The sequence below is a fragment of the Corvus hawaiiensis genome, chromosome 1 (genome assembly GCF_020740725.1).
Source record: "Corvus hawaiiensis isolate bCorHaw1 chromosome 1, bCorHaw1.pri.cur, whole genome shotgun sequence".
NCBI lineage: Eukaryota > Metazoa > Chordata > Aves > Passeriformes > Corvidae > Corvus > Corvus hawaiiensis.
Genome location: NC_063213.1, coordinates 34,306,124 through 34,321,969, shown reverse-complemented (window position 1 = coordinate 34,321,969; position 15,846 = coordinate 34,306,124). Strand labels below are relative to the sequence as shown.

General features: G+C 42.8%; 1 protein-coding gene across 3 annotated transcripts in view; it reads right to left on the bottom strand.

The window, feature by feature from the left end:
* Positions 1 to 412: 412 nt before the first annotated feature.
* ZDHHC3 (zinc finger DHHC-type palmitoyltransferase 3) overlaps positions 413 to 15,846 on the bottom strand; it is a 34,011-nt gene continuing 18,577 nt past the window's right edge. For 2 of the 3 annotated variants that reach the window (XM_048299674.1, XM_048299682.1), the window contains exons 5-7: positions 14,544 to 14,625; positions 12,633 to 12,763; positions 413 to 4,386 (exon numbers count right to left, since the gene is read on the bottom strand). In XM_048299674.1, the coding sequence (XP_048155631.1) occupies positions 4,144 to 4,386; positions 12,633 to 12,763; positions 14,544 to 14,625 (456 nt within the window). In that variant the 3' untranslated portion in view covers positions 413 to 4,143. Of the gene's footprint in view, positions 4,387 to 8,313; positions 9,973 to 12,632; positions 12,764 to 14,543; positions 14,626 to 15,846 lie in introns of those variants that run through there. The other variant, XM_048299684.1, reaches the window with a different exon arrangement.

Below are 15,846 nucleotides of genomic sequence, written 5' to 3'. Positions count from 1 at the left end.
GTGCCTTTCCTTGTCTTTAGAGCACAGAAAGAGCAAACCCAGCACAGTCTCCCCAAACACCATTTTTCATACAGCTTCCTATCCCACTTCTTTTGGGGGTTTTCAGGCATTTTTGGAGGAGGAGCCATCTCCAGCAGCATTAGAAATGTACAACATCTATTCTTCCCCTGCCACCCTGAATGTTGCTGGGCAGGAAGAACCTCGATGGCAGTGTACATCAGGAGCTCTTCCAGCCACAGTCACACTGGAGAAGACAACAGCTGTGCACAGCTGGAGCCCACCACTGCACTGCACACCCCAGCAACTCTTGAGCACACCTTTAGCAAGGTCCCACAGCGTGGCCAGCAGCAGAGTGGCACTGGGGTTTCCAGCGTTTCCACAGGTAAAGATGAAATCAGGTCACAAAGTAGTATAGGGGGTAATTTATTTGTTTATTTAAAAGGCAAATGCTCAAGCATTAATGCAGTAGGGTGGAAAAAAGAAATGGTGACTACATCTGGTTATGTGCCAGCCCATAAAAAGGGAAGAGGAAAAAAACTAGGAAGGACATAAAAAGGCAAAAAGGTTTTAACCACTCTCTTGTGTTTCAAAGATTTGGGCAACTCCCAGAGGAGCACACAGGTGGCTGCCAGGCCATGGACGGGGGTCAAGGCTGCCCTGCCCCTGCTGCCCCTCTGCCCATGGTGTTCTGTTGCTCCACAGCAGCACAGGGTCCCCAAAAGGCCACCTCCTACACCTCCTGTGGTGGCATAGCAGGGAGTGGGAGCTCCTCTCCACAGGCAGAGTGGGTGCAGGGTCCGTGTGCATCCTGTCCACAGGGTAGGGAGGAGCAGGTGGTCCTTGGAAGATGAAGTATTAGCTCTTTAGTAAGTACAACAGGGACTGAAGGCACAAAAAGGAGTTACAAACAGCAAAAAATGTGTTTTTTCAAGAGATGTAAATTCTCTATTTGCATAGAAAACCTGCTGTAGAAGACACCAGGTAAGAAGTACGAGAACACTTTCCACATTTGCCACGACCCTGCCCATCACATATTAACTTCATCAGAGCATCACCTCATGTCAGAGCAGTGATGGGACCTCCAGCAAACCACGTCCCACTGTGCAGTGCAGGGGGAGCATCCTCCCTGGCCCCATACACTTAGGGCGCCACAAGCAGGCTCTCCAGGATGTCTTTCCTGGGACCTGGCAGGCCAGCCAGGACCATAGCTGCATGGTCTGAACATGAAGGCATGCTCTAACAAAGGGCAAGAAGTGTGTAGAGGGAAGGGAAAGTAAACAGTGAGTTTCATTTCAATTCCATGAAAATTATGTTTGGTCTCAAGCTACCAGTCAATCATTAAAGAAGGAGGTTTATACAAAAGCTACGGATAAAACAAATTTTTCCAACTTGTGAAAATGTGGGATTTCTGAGAGTTGTCACACTACATTGAGACAGAAAGGAGATACACCAAGGGGTACTGGGACTTTGGAAGGGGACAAGGGAGACTGACAGACAAGAAACACCAGAACTGATTTCCTGGGTATAGGAAGTCACCCTGCCACATCTTGGGGGCATCACAGCTGGAGCTGGCTGTCCAGGCTCTGTGTAAGGCACAGTGACACGCCCCTGTCTCTCACTCAGACTGTAACTGGAGGAGGGGAGATGACTGTTCTGGCTCTCACCTTCCTCTTCACACTACTTTTCTGTTTCCTCTATTTAAAAAAAAAACAAACCCAGAAACGCCAGCACCTGAGGAACAATAGGAGTGGTGGGAAACAGAAACAAATGACCACTGTTCTCCTGATGAAGTGAGCCAGGTTTGAGAGTGCAGGAGAAATTAGGCTGCCTCCATCCACGCCTACCCAAAGCCATGTCCCAGAGTGGGGTCCCCATTCTGAGAAGCATCCCTGGAACGCAGCGTATGGGGGTCCCTCCCAAGCTGACATCCCTATATGCCTGCCTCAAGGTGATGTTCAGCCATGAACTAGTTTCTCCCTGTAGCACCATTCCCACTGCAGACACAGCACCAGAGGCAGGGATGTTAACTGGATGCAGAGGTGGAGCAGCAAGCCAAAATTAGAAAATGTGAGCTAAAAAGGGCACTCTTATTCTTCCTCCTTCAACATCCCCATTGCTCCCTACAGGAAATTCCTTTTAGATCTGTATGTCCCTGACATCCATTTCCTGCGGGATGCTGACAGAGATAAACATAGTCTAGTGCAGAAGGAGGAGTTTCTTCCCTCAACACCACACAGCTGCACAGGGCAAAGACATTCAAGACCTCGTGTCTAAATGACATGAGAGGATACCTTGTTTCCCCTCCAATGTGGGGCGTTTCCCTTTATCCCAAAGGTTATAAATACACAGTTCCTAATGATGTTTTCTAGATCTATTTTGCACTGACAAAGAGAAGAGATATCCAGAGGGAACAGAGGATGGGACAACTACTTGGAAATACCCTCTGGATTTTGGTCAAGCTGTGCTCCTAACAGTCAAGGCACTCTATTTGTTCCCAGTACCTTTGCCAGAAAATGAGACTGCTGTGGCAGAGGACAAGTCCAGGAGAGAATCCCATCCCTCCACAGTAGTCCTGAATGTCACACCATTAATGTACACCAAGATGCTTTCTGAGGAGTTAAAAAAAAACAGGAAAAAAATCTTGCACAAATTCCATTTGATATTACTCCTATAAATAATAAAAACTTCATATAGGTCTTTCACAATACCATGCTTTCATCCCAAAAACTCCTTTCTCTTACTTTTGAGAGGAAGCAGTTATCTTTGGTCCATGTTACAGGGGAGGGGGAGATAAAAGCAAGCATGTTCTGGGGGGGGGAAGCCAGGAGCACATCTCTAGTCTCTTGCAAATTTAATGACAATTAATCTAAGGGATATGACAGAAGAAAAAAAAAGCAATTGAAAAACAGTCTAAATTAAAAGTACCCTGACATCTGGAGGATGCCAAGTGTTTGCAGCGTATCTGAATTCAGAGGCTGGCAACATCTCTGCATGACTTTGCTACCACTACTGCCACCTGCAGTGATGCCCTCTTCAAGGGACGAGTGTTCCTTCTACAGGTTCACCAGCATTCCCCAGGAGCTGGCTGCAAAATTAATGTAAGGAAACCCTGCATAATGGCACGTACTAGTAGGACAGTGTTAAACTCCAGTAAGATTAGGAGGCACTGTTCATTCTCTACCAACTCTAGCTACCAAGAAAAGAAGAAAAGAGAGACATCTAACTTAGACAAGTCAAACAGAGAGAAGCAGCACCTCCATCACAGGGTGTTCACATCACCCTCTCTTTGACAGCGGAAATAGCCCTGGTACCTGGCCTAGACCACTTCCATGCTCCCTGGGCTGCAGAGCTCAGCCAGGCAGTTCCTGCTTCACACATCTCACATGTGAATGAGCCACAGCCCCGGGGCAAAAGCTTCCCCCCACCAGCACCTCGAAAACCCGGCCAACATTTGCCCGTTCTTAGCTGCACTGGCCACGGGTGAATGCTCTCACCAGCCTGGCACCATCACAAGCCCACCACCTCCAACATGCACCACCAGTCCTGGGCAGTCCCACAAGCACAGAGGGTAAAAATTAACCCCTGGAGATATTTCAGAGCCCAAAGGAGTTACACCCAGGGTGAGCTCATCCAAGTGCTGCATCCATAGCCCTGTATCCCACCTAGGCTAAGATCAGTGTGGCAGCAGCTTTCATAACCTAGAGGCAGCACCCATGGGATGGGCTAAAGTGGATGTGTTTTTCCAGAAAACCTTCAGAGCTGGCCTAATCTTGCCATCACACACATTTAGTCCTCCAAAGGGCTGTTAAGAACAAAGATTAACCAGACTCCCTAGGATGGCACATTTCTGGGAACTGGAACCAATCTATCTGACAATTATAAACTGTCCTTTAAGGCCATCTAAGAAAAGCTCAGTAAAGCAGTTGACACAGGTCTGAAAAGGAGCTTATGAACCCCATCACTTACGAAGTTCTCTCTGGAGATTTGCATTACTAGTGCTGTAGGGTCTGTTCCAGACAAATACTCCTGAATTTTTAAATGCACCAGAAAATATGCTAAAAAGCAACCCTTAAATCTCCAGCACAAGTAATTATTAAAAGGAACACCTGAAAGCTTCTCCTGGCATTGTGGAGGATGCTTTGCTTATTCACGCAACATTTGGATGGCAACATCTCGAGCCAGAAACTGCTCGATTTCTTCTTGGGTCATAATTTCAGATGCAGGAGCTGCTGCCACTGCTTCAGCCAGCACTGGGCTCTTGCAGTTCAGGTTTGAGAAAGGGTTGAACCAACCCAGGGAGAAGGCACCACCAAACGCCAGCTTCATTCCTTCCCAGCCGCTGATCTTCTCCCAGGTTGGCTTCTGGTTTTTAAGTCGCTCAATACCCTGCAAGAAGAGAAGAGTTCATGGTTGTCTCACACATACAGCAGGTATTTGGGCACCAAGCACTGTAGCACATGCAGAACTGCCTACCTATAGCCAGGTTGATGCTATTCCAGTTTGAGTTAACAATGAAGACAGACACCCTGCATTAGAGTTTCATCTCCAAATTTAACAGCAAAACCCTCACACGAGATCAAATTAATGGACAATCTGAATCTTGCTGATGTATTTTGGCATCAGTTGCTATTGATTTTTAGGGTACAGAGATGGCTTCTGAAAAGCCAGCCTTTTTGGAAACACGGACCTCTTCTCATGTGGCTTTTTTAATCCTTCCAAGGAGTGACAAAATACAACTTAAGAGTTTCACCTTGTTTGGGCATTTTTTTGCAATAGTTCAGGCACAGCCAAAATACTGCACTTTTTTCCAGCAATCAGGAATTTACCACTGCCACACCTAGGCTTGTCAATAGAAGCTCACTCCATGCCAGTTAAGAGCAAATATTTAAGAACACAACTTCCATTTACCAAATTGTCAAAGACAAATCACAATGCAAGCCAGATAACCTGCTGGGAGGTGAGAAAATCTGTACAGGTGAAAGTGGAGGCTTCAAAATGGGACCGCAGCCTTGGTCAATCAGTATTCTAACTCATTCTCCCTTCAAGAACGTCATTTTCAGTAAAGCAAACATTTCGATTGTACTTAAAGAACAGATCTATCGAATTTAGGCAGTGACTTTTTTTTTCCTGGTAGTCTTCTCCATGTAGGAATAAGGAACTAAAATTTATTTTCTTAATGATTTTTTTTAAGGCTGCCACTGTGTGAAATAGGGCACAATTTTTTATGCCCATTTTCTGTATCATTTAAGAGAGGAGTCAGATCTGCAGCTGTGTATGATCCATTCATAATGATATACGAGTGACCACACAGAAAGTTTGTTCTTAGAGAAGCAAGAATACTGGATCCAAGTTTTGAGAAGCTCAAGGAAATGAAAAAAAAGCGCAAATTCAGTTAAAACTGTAAGAAAGAAGAGTTTTAGAAGTGCTGGATGAACAGTACATTTGTCACGTACTAATTCTACAGATTATTCTTGACAACACACAGAACATTCAAAGGTCTGCAGTGGGAGGAAAGGAATACAGGCAGCAGCTCAGCAGCACCACAGCTGCACTCACTGTCAGCCTCGCAAATAACACAGCAGCAGCAGCTCAGTTTGCAAGAACATTGAGTCAGCACGAGCAGACCCAGAAGAAAGCACACCAGAAACCGCAGCACTGCGTGCAAAGCTTTTGTGAACTTCATTCCTTCATTCATGCCCTGTTTCTCGTGCTGATTTAGGAGAAACCCAGCAGTGAAGGTGCAGAAAGGAATGACGCAGCACCAAATCGGAATTCCTCAGGGTTGTAATTTGGGAAAAATTCAAGCCCTGAAGGACTTTGAATGCTAAGCACATGCCTGCAGCACCTCACTCTGCTCCCAAGCTTGCAAATGTACCGTTTTAAGTGCTCCAGGGAAAATCCCTTGCAGCCCCTGGTCCCTTGGGATGCCACACTTGGTGTGCCACAGCCAGGGCCCGACCTTACCTCCCTGCTGGGCAAGCTGGAGAGGAGCAGAGTTTGTGCACAGCAGACCCTTGGCAAAGCGTTCTAGCACTACTATGAGCTTTTCCTCTGGGATACTGCACTTCCAGCACCCAGTGGCTGTGCAACCAGGAGGCAGAGGCTTTGGCAGCTTAAAGCAAGAGACCACCTTTGGTTGTGCAATGTTCCTTAGCAAACTGCAGAGCTTTCCCATGTGTCAGTAACAAACTGGCTGGAGCACGGCTGGAGCACTTACTGTGTGAGCATCTAGGGAAAAGGAAAACAAGTAGCACAGAGCAGGAGGAGAGACAGACACCAGGCATTTAAACCCCTCTCTGCAAGCACAAGCTTTAACCCTGCCCTCACTCATTTGTGTAATCCCTTTCAATCCTTGCTGCCATCTAGACTGGGAATACAGATTTGGAACAGTTCTGGGCAGAAACCCATCCTTTCCTCCCAAAAAAACATTGCTCACCTGCTCCTATCAGCATCTGCTAACCAAGGCAATAAGCAAGGTCAGGCTGAGGTTGTGCTAATGCCAATTAGGGAGCAGTTCATCAGAGCAGCTAGAGGCATACTTTCTCTCTCCCAACCTGACCTCACTAATCCCTTCACAGCATGGTTTCAAAATAAACAGAAGTTTTATAATTGTATCTTGATCTATTTTTGGCTGCCAGCCACATGGTCAGTAGGGCATGAGGTTATGCCTTAAAAAGAACCTAAGGGAGGTGGAAGGAATGCACAGCTGTTGGACAACTCATTACTGTTTAATGAAACTTTAAAAAAAAAAATACTTGCATAAATCTCTCACCATTATTAAAGAAAGTGAGAATTTTCTGTATTGAATTAAACCAACACCTGTTTCTCCTTCCCATCATGCAGCTATTCCACTTAATAAAAGAAAAAAAGTGCTTAGAAAGCATCATCTTTCCCTATTTCAAATCACATAATTTTGAACCAATACTGAAAAGAGAAGATATACACTGAGGAAATATAAAATACTGGACACTCCTCTTTAAGTAAGAGGCACAACATTGCAAACATGGGGACAGTAAGACAAGGTTAACCTGTGACCACTGCGATGCTGTAGGATATACTCTCTTTCTCCAACTACTGCCCTCGGTATCTGCTCCTGCCCAGAGCCAGAGAAGGACGGTGGGCTGCATGGTCTGACCCAGAAGCAATCTGCAGGACAGCTCTTGAATGTTAGAAGAAATGCATTAATTTCCTTCAATGCACTTTTAAGACATGAAAGGAAAGAGCAAACCAGAAAGACAAGCATTGAGACAAATTGATGGTTACAGAGAAGACACAGGAAGCACCACCACTGGAAATCACGATTAAGGCAGACTTTTCTTACAGCAGTTCCTTGCACTCGTTTCTGCTTGGAGCACCACTTAGTTTTCCAGAAGTGCCCTGTTTGAGTTTCTTTCAATTTCTCTTGGCCACACTAAAACAGAACTAGCACCTGAAATGGGGTAGTCCTGACCAAGAAAATACTTTACGTCAGCTAACCAGTAAGTCTGCCTTTCTCCTATTAGTACTGTCCTACTTTTAGTACCATTCAAATTGCACCAAACAGCACCACCGAGCCGTGCAGCACAAGGAAAGCTGAAGGCCATGGTTATCGCCACACACACACAACAGGTACCGGTGGCACTTCTGGGATGGTGCCTCATTTAAAAAACAAAACACACAGTTTGACTGAAAATATCAGTACTATATAACGCTGTTTAACAATTTGCATTTGGTTTGAAGCAAGAAAAACTCAGTAGCTAGGCATTTTTCCACGATGGTCAAAATGCCAGAAAAATGTAATCAATCTTCCTCCAGAACGCATAGCTAATAAGGGTAATTAAAATAAACCCAAACTGGAACGTAGAATTTGTAATCAAAACAATTTTTGAAGCAGTGAACTACAGAGAGGTGCATTAATTAGTTAATTCCCTAGCTGACTCAATATAAAAAGCCTCTCTCCTCAATAAATCTGATTTTGCATCAAGGCAGCGTAAGGGCCAGATTCTCTACCAGTTCAAATCATCTCCTGCACGTGTCTCACCAGCTGGACTGACCATGGCCCAAGATCCAGCTTAACTATTAAGCTTGGGAGCGTTCTCTGAGAAACACCATCACACACTAAAACCAGAGTTACAGCCTCTCCCCAGTGGCGAAATAAACCACTGATTAACAGATCAGTATATTACCAATTAACTCACTTTTCAACTTAGAAGTTGAACACTCAAGTTAATTAACCTTCATATGCTTCTGCCTGCTTGCACACAGAAGTGAAAGTTCAGAAAACCATTACGGATTTTTCCTAAGATTTGGAGCAAAGAAAGGAAGAACAGCAAACAAGTTTTTGGAAAAGTTTTATTGCATTTGTTTTCCATATGGAAGCATTGACAGATTGAAAAGATGCAGCATTCACATTACTTCCAAAATGAGACATCCATTCAATTTCTCCTTCCCTGATTTCCCTCCCTTCCCACGTGGCTTTGAAGCAGTCTAAACAGGTCAGTTTCCAAAAAAATATTTTAAACCAAGGAAAGAAAAGATTCCTTGGAAGTCACAGACGCAGCTGATTTGTGTATTTCTTTTGTTTGCAATTCATTTGATGAGCCCATGGGAGTTGTGAATCAAAAATATAATAAAATTCCTGCCTGAACCTAAGATGCCAGTTGTAATTATGAATGGTTTAGCTCTATCCATTTTTTGGAATGCCTTCTGTCCCTCCCACTTTCATCACCACACAGTTCATAACAGCATGCATGCTCCTTACCATAAATATTTCCCAATTTCAAACCCTTACACATATATGTGCCTGTGTTTACACACATACACATGTATGCATAAATAGGAGAAAAGATTTACAAAGCTCTAAACCAGGGCAATGCTAACAATATAGAATCAATCACCCTGGAACACTTACACATCCCAGCAATATTAGTCTTTATAGGAATCTGGGCATTCATGTCAGTTTTTCACTTTAACACCGCTTAGCAGGCATTGCTCTAACAAGTCATTTACCAAGACAAACACACACAAAAAAACCATGATTCTGCTATTCTAAACACTTGAAAATTAGCTTTCTTTCTTTCCCGGAAGTGTAAGGCATGTAATAATCCAAACAGTCTTCTAAATCTGCCACAGTTATCCTAAAGGGGCAACAATTTCCTGCACACAAGGGAGGGAACAGACAAAATAATGCCAGAAAGATGGAATCAGTTCTGTGGCTGGAAGGAAAAAGGAGGGTGGAGTGGGAATTGGTGTTGGCAACGCTCAAGTACTTTAACTGTTTGTGATCACCAGGTCAACTGGCTCTCTTGCTGTGTTGCCTTCTGGTCTTGCACCTTTTGGTACATGAAGTATCTGCTTTCCTGGTCAAGTTCACTTATGAAAGAGCAATGTGTTCCTTCAGGAAGTCCAAATGTGTCTGTGTAGGGCTGTTGGCACTCACATGTCATCCACAGAGCTCATCACAGTCAGGAGACAGCATGAGAATTTACTCAGAAGAGGTGGGTCATAACAGAGAAGAGAGGATCCCCTTCACATTAGTTATGCCATACAGAAAGCAGAGAGAAACAAATGCCAGTAAAGTTAATGAGATAAAAAAGAAAGGAAAAAAAAAAGAAAAGGAAAAAAAAAAAGAAAAAGCAGCAGCAGTTTCAGCCAGAGATATAGAATTATCTAAAATGGTGGAATATAGGGCTTGTTTTTCCTCTGCAATTATCAGCCATTTAATAGACATAAAAAAAGTTTGTTTTGCTTTTTGTTTTAAACATTCATGGAAAATTTGTAACAGTAGTGCTGTAATATGTTTCTATTTTAGTGGAAATGCTGGTCAGGAATTCCTCAGACCACATACTGGTACGGGTCTGCTTTTCCTTGGTCTGGTGTTGCGAATGGGCTAAGCCATGCTATAGAGAACGGATGGCCAAATACTGCTTTCATGTTCATCCATTTTGTTTTTTTAGCCCATCTTCTCTCTTCCTTTTTCAACTGTTCTATTCCCTGAAAACAGAAATATCACATTTTCAGTCAAATACTCAGATTCTGTAGTTCTGGATTCGGGGAAAGGTCTACTCTCAATTACCTCTTATCCAAAGGACAGAGTAAGAAAATACAAATGCACCTGTACTGTCTTTCCTTCTCACTGTTTTATATTAAAAAATATTAAATCTAGAAACTGTTCCTTGAAAATAAAATTGCTTTCATTTTCTTCAGACCTACATACTTCAGAAACATTTTAAGACCTGCCATCCAATTGCCTCTGATGTCAATAAAAAAAACCCCACCACTTAAAACCAAACAAAAAGTATGTGCTTTAATGGCTGAATGCATTATGTGCTAACCAGATGGAAAAGTTTTAGAAGAAACCATTACAAGCTTGCAGACAAAAAAAAAAAAAAAAAAAAAAACCAACCAAAAAACCCACAAACCCAAAGATAATTACTATAATGCTCCCAGATTCACCAAGCAAGTTCAGGAAGTGCCCATGGCTCAGTGTAGCTCAGTCTACCTGGTGCCTCTTCATGTGTCATTAGAATCACTGCTAAAACATGCATGGGCTGACAGCATGGAGAGAGGGTTAAATAAGATACTGATTTGAAGAAATCATTGGCATTGTTTAGTAAAGGTTAGAGGCAGAACAAAAATAAGCCATCAAGCAATCAGCTGGAACATTCACTAGTTAAACATTAAAAAGAAATAAATCCATATTGTGTCTAAAGCCCAGGAGTGAATTTGGTCTGTCAGGAAAGCCATATATGCCTGGCTGCCATAGAAGCACAATGAGTAAGAGCAGTCACTGGAGAGCATCACTCTCCCACGGGCAGCAGTAGCAGCTGGCAGATAACCCAGCTCCTTGACTCTGCATCTTTTGCAAGGTAAGGTTTCTCCTGACCTGCACGTGTCTCCCACGCTACGCAGTAATGCGCTGCAATGCATCTGCGTGCCTCAAATTACTGACGCTGGGAGCTCTGATGAACACAACAGGGGCCAACTGCAGGAGTTGTGCTGATCCCTGGTAAATGTCACCTCCAGAGACAACAGCAAAATACCAGGGTTCTGGGTCCCTCCAGGCAGAAAGGAACCATCTTGCTGGGACAGCATACTCAAGATGAGGAATGAAGTCTCCCAGTGACTGGAATAAAAAGGTGAAAAACGGCAACACACAGCCCTATCTCTAAAATGTGAGTTACAACACTACAAGAGAGCACACCAAGAAGCACTTCACCTGGAAGTATTCCTCTGCTCAAAACAGACTGCTTGCCAGACAGCTAGCTCAATGCTGGCACACCAACAATGAGACATTCCATGGAGCAAAATCCTTACTGGTACATATTAAAAAAAACACCCAAAAATAAAAACCCACAACCCAACAAGGGGAGACCATATTTCATTTTTTTATTTTAGAATGTGGCATTGTTCCTTTAACATCTACAAGTCCCCATCTAAGAGTGGAAGGGAAAATCTGGGGACTTATATGGGTGCCCAGCCATAGGAAGCAGCTTCTAAAAATTCTTGACAGGTTTCGAAGATAGAGAAATTCAAACAATGATTTCACAGGAGGCATTGCTAATTTACACACTTATTGATGAACACAAGCTCAGCAGGATCTGTACCACACTGTACTTCTTCCTGGGGCTCTCCCCATCAGAAAGAACAGTGAAGTCTTCCTCTGAACACAGACAGGTGGAACATCAGCCTCTTGCGGAAGCCAAGCATTAAAAATAGCACTGCAAAAAAAGGCTCAGAGCAATGGGCCCATACGGCATATAATGCCAGTCACAGCTCTCTGACAGTAGCAAAAATACTTATGCTAGCTTCAACTGGCCATGGGCAAACAAGGAAAACAAACCTAAAGGAGGCAGGGAGGAAAGAAGAGTTGTCACTCTTTTAAGCCCATCACTTCTCTCCAGCCACCCCAGTTAATTCAATTACCTGAGCATGCTTGGTGAAGAGTGGAAGTATTCACAAGTGTGGGAACACCAACCGGAGTCCCCAGCTACATCGCTACAGAAGTGGGCAAATACATGGATTTAGGACTGTAATATTATTATATAACCTCTCCTATGCCACCTTTGAATTCGGGATGACTTGGTGGATTTGCAGCAGACTGTGTCCAGCAGGGTCCCTTGAGCCTGCTCTGCTCCCTTTTCTTTTTCCCTCTGGCAAGAGTTTTTGAACTGTTGAACAGGTATCTAAGACTGGAAAATCTTCTAGGCTAAAAAAAAGTCCCTGTCTGTGTGTGTGTGTATTCCTCCCCCACCTACTCATCTTGGCTTACCAGCACACAAACCTGTGCACAGTGACAACCAGGACACAGGTGAACTTCAGACAATACCAATGTAAAAGCACCTCATTAAAGAAAAAAGGTTCTCCAATCCACAGGGGACAAATATTCTCTACAGAATAATCCCAGCTACCTATGCCTACTTTATGGGAAGTACTGTCAACATAGCACTCCAGTCAATACATAGGAGTACCCTACTTCCCACAGTGACCTTCAGAGAGCACCATCCAGCACCGTGCTAGCTCAGCTTTATTACACTGGATCTCTCCTCAAAGGGTACATGGACTCCCTGTGCCGTGAGGTAAAACCCCATAGCCCATCACTGTTTCTACAAATGGTGAGAGACAGGGTAAAGGAGAGAATGTGCGACACCCACCGTTTCATCAGTGCAGATGGAGTGTACTTGGGTCCCAAACATAACTGAGGTGAAGATGAGAAATAGGAGAGCCTCAAAACACAAGAGGATGAGGAGAATCACTGTAGTTGGTGGAGAGAAGGAACTGCACTCTGTGAAGACAAAACAACAGAGTTGGAAGGGCAGACACCAAGTAATGCACCAGCTGCAAAACACCTGCTAAGCCACGAGTTTTCTGTACTCAAACTATCAAATAAATTATCTGAACAACATTCCCAGAAAGACACACAGGGAAGCTCTGACATGCAAGCATAAAATGATCACTCCCTCAAGTTTAAAAAAAAACCAAAAAACCCACCAAACACCCTGCAACGCTTCAAGATTGTAATTTTCTTTTCTACTTCAGAGTTCCCCCAGCACACTGGCTAGGACTCCATTCTACTCAATTTCACCTGGAGCTTCTCTCTTAAACCTTAACCTTAACAGATTTTCCACAGTGATAAGTCCATTAGAAATCTCAAGATGGCAGTCAGGACATGAGCTTATGTAGCACCAACATAAAACCAGGGTATGCTTCCTTTTCATAACTGCTCTAAGCCGTAACTTAAAAAAGGTCAGATTAAGCCAAATTCCTACTTTTCTTCATACTCAATAATGCAAACTCAAGCAAGTGCTAAAAAAAAAAAAAAAAACCAAGAAGGTAATTAGAAAGGAGGAGCAAAAGAAAGGAACGTTATAGGGCCAAAGTCATAGTGTTCAATGCTGTAAATTTCAGAACATCTCCAGATTTTTTCGAAATCTAAGACTCTCATCAAAAGCCTGTATTTTTCTCATGAGATCTTCAGCTTAAACAGATTCACCATAATCAGAGACTAACACAATTTGCACAAACACAAGGCAGCTGAACAACACATCCATCTCTCCTAACAGCTCTGTTCTGCCACGTAAGCCTGGGACAGCCAGGAAAGTGCCTTCTCCACAGGAACAGGCTCTAAGAAAGGAGATAAGGGAAACTACCTTTTGATGTATCCTTCCCTTATGGCCCTGGCCACTGCAGTCAAATGCAGATGTTCTCACTGACAGCTGGCAGCTGTTTTACAAAGTTCTGAAGTGCAGAACAACCTCATCAAGTTCAATTCATATGTGTATCCTCTGCAGTACTATAAACTAAAACCAGTCATTATATTGAATAACACTACTGAAATTCCAAGGAAAAAACCCTCATACTTTTCCAAAAAAAGTCATAAGTAGCACATACATGTGCACACAAATTCTTTGACACCTTGCTCTTCAACTCAGCATTACCTTGAGGATTTCCTATATATCCATATGTGATTTTAAGAATATAGGTAGGCTGACTTTGTGAATATTTACTCACTGACTACTTCAGAGTGATGCTGAGGTTTTTAGTTTGGCTTTTTTGAGCTGCTTGGGCTCTGTTTTTGGTTTGTTGGGTTGTTTTTGGTTTTTTTTTTTTTTTTTTTGAGGAAAGGAATTGTTTGTTCTTGTGAGGGTGGTTTTTTGGATCTGAGCTAGCATGTTTTCCTGGCAGTCTTGCAACAATGATTCACATTACCCTTTTTAAAAAAAGCATACACATTCTTCTTATCTTGTGTTGGCATTCAGGAAATTAGTGCTGTGTTCACGTGAACAATAGGTTATTACACACATACTCCTCAGGTGTCTTTACATATCAGCTTTTTCCTAGGCACTATCAGATGTAAGTTAAAACAGGACTTTTCAGGAAAGAGATTCCAGCAGGTAAGAAAAAAATACGAAGTTCCAGGACTAATCATTAAAAATAATAAAAAAAACAGAGATAGCATAGCAGAACCTTGATAGCATTCTTCAGAAACAAGCAACTTACTGCATTGTAAGTTCTTATTCAAAGGGTAATCTGCTATTTTAATAAGGTATTTTGTTTATACTCACTTGTCCAGTCTTCTTCAAAGCAGTACAAGAAGTGAAATCCCACCATGATTAGAGCATGCAGGGAAATCAGTGCTATATACATCTGAAAAATAAAGGATGTAATACAGGCACCAAGTGAGTTCAAAGACCAAAATGCTCAATCTTCCCAACACTTTATTTGAAAGCATAGTGCTAAGATTTCAAAATAAAACCAAACCACAAACAACTCCCAAAACCATCAAGCTCTCCCATCTCCCCTGAAAAAGCACCATGAAGCTGGCAAATGCCAAGACTACACAGACTCATTCTTTCCTTACTAACAGCTCTGAGCAAACACAAGGCAGACTGCTGAATTTAACGCCAGCTGGATCCAAATCCAGCCTCCTGTGTCCCAGAGTGGCCTTCCCCACAGCTCATTGTCCTTACCTCAGCTGAGTACTGCACAGCTTTCAGAGAACAGTAACACTGATCAAGGTATCCTGTTGTCAAAGCTTACATCCTTGCTCTTGACAGCACTACAGCTTCCCAGAGAAACAACAATTAATTTGTTTTAACCAGAGAATGCACTTTCATCTGTTTTCCAGTATGAGGTTCAGAAAAACGATGTATTTTTTTAACAAGTACTTTCTCCTGAGGCAGACACTGGCATGGAAAGTTTCTCTCAGGATTTAATACTTCATACTTAATCATTTTTGGTTTAAGGTAGGTCTTAGCTTTGTAATAAAAAGTGTATGTAACGAAAAGAACAAAAGCTATGTGCAATGCTACACATAGATTACAATTTACTACGACAGGGCTAAAAAAATTACTCTCCTGAAGGTACAAACTCTGACAAAGATAGGCAGATCATAGAAGTGAGAGAGACTTTGTAACAAGAAACACCTCTGCAAGCAGTAAAAGGCAATACGGGAGTATTTGGGTTTTCCTCGCAAGCTGAGCATGCTGCTGTTCTTTCACTTCCTCACAGGTCAAAAAGAATATCTAAGAATAAAACCAGAAACCCTTATTTTGTTTCTCTCAACCAAATTAAGTGTTAAATACAGTCTGCTAGAAAGTGGCTATCAAGTTTTAATAGAAACTGAAATCCTTTTGATAGGACTAAAACACCTAGCTCACCTCTCAAGGTAAAAAAAACCTGCTTGCTCATAGGAAAGAAATGGGATTCATTTTGTTCTGTAATCCACATCCTTGCAAACCACACCACAGAACACTAAGCCTTTCATTTAACTGTAAATCTCCTCCTTTCTGCTTGGTAATATGAGAACATACTTCCTCAAACCTACAGATGTCTCAGAAGATTTATTAATAAAACAGAGCATCACTG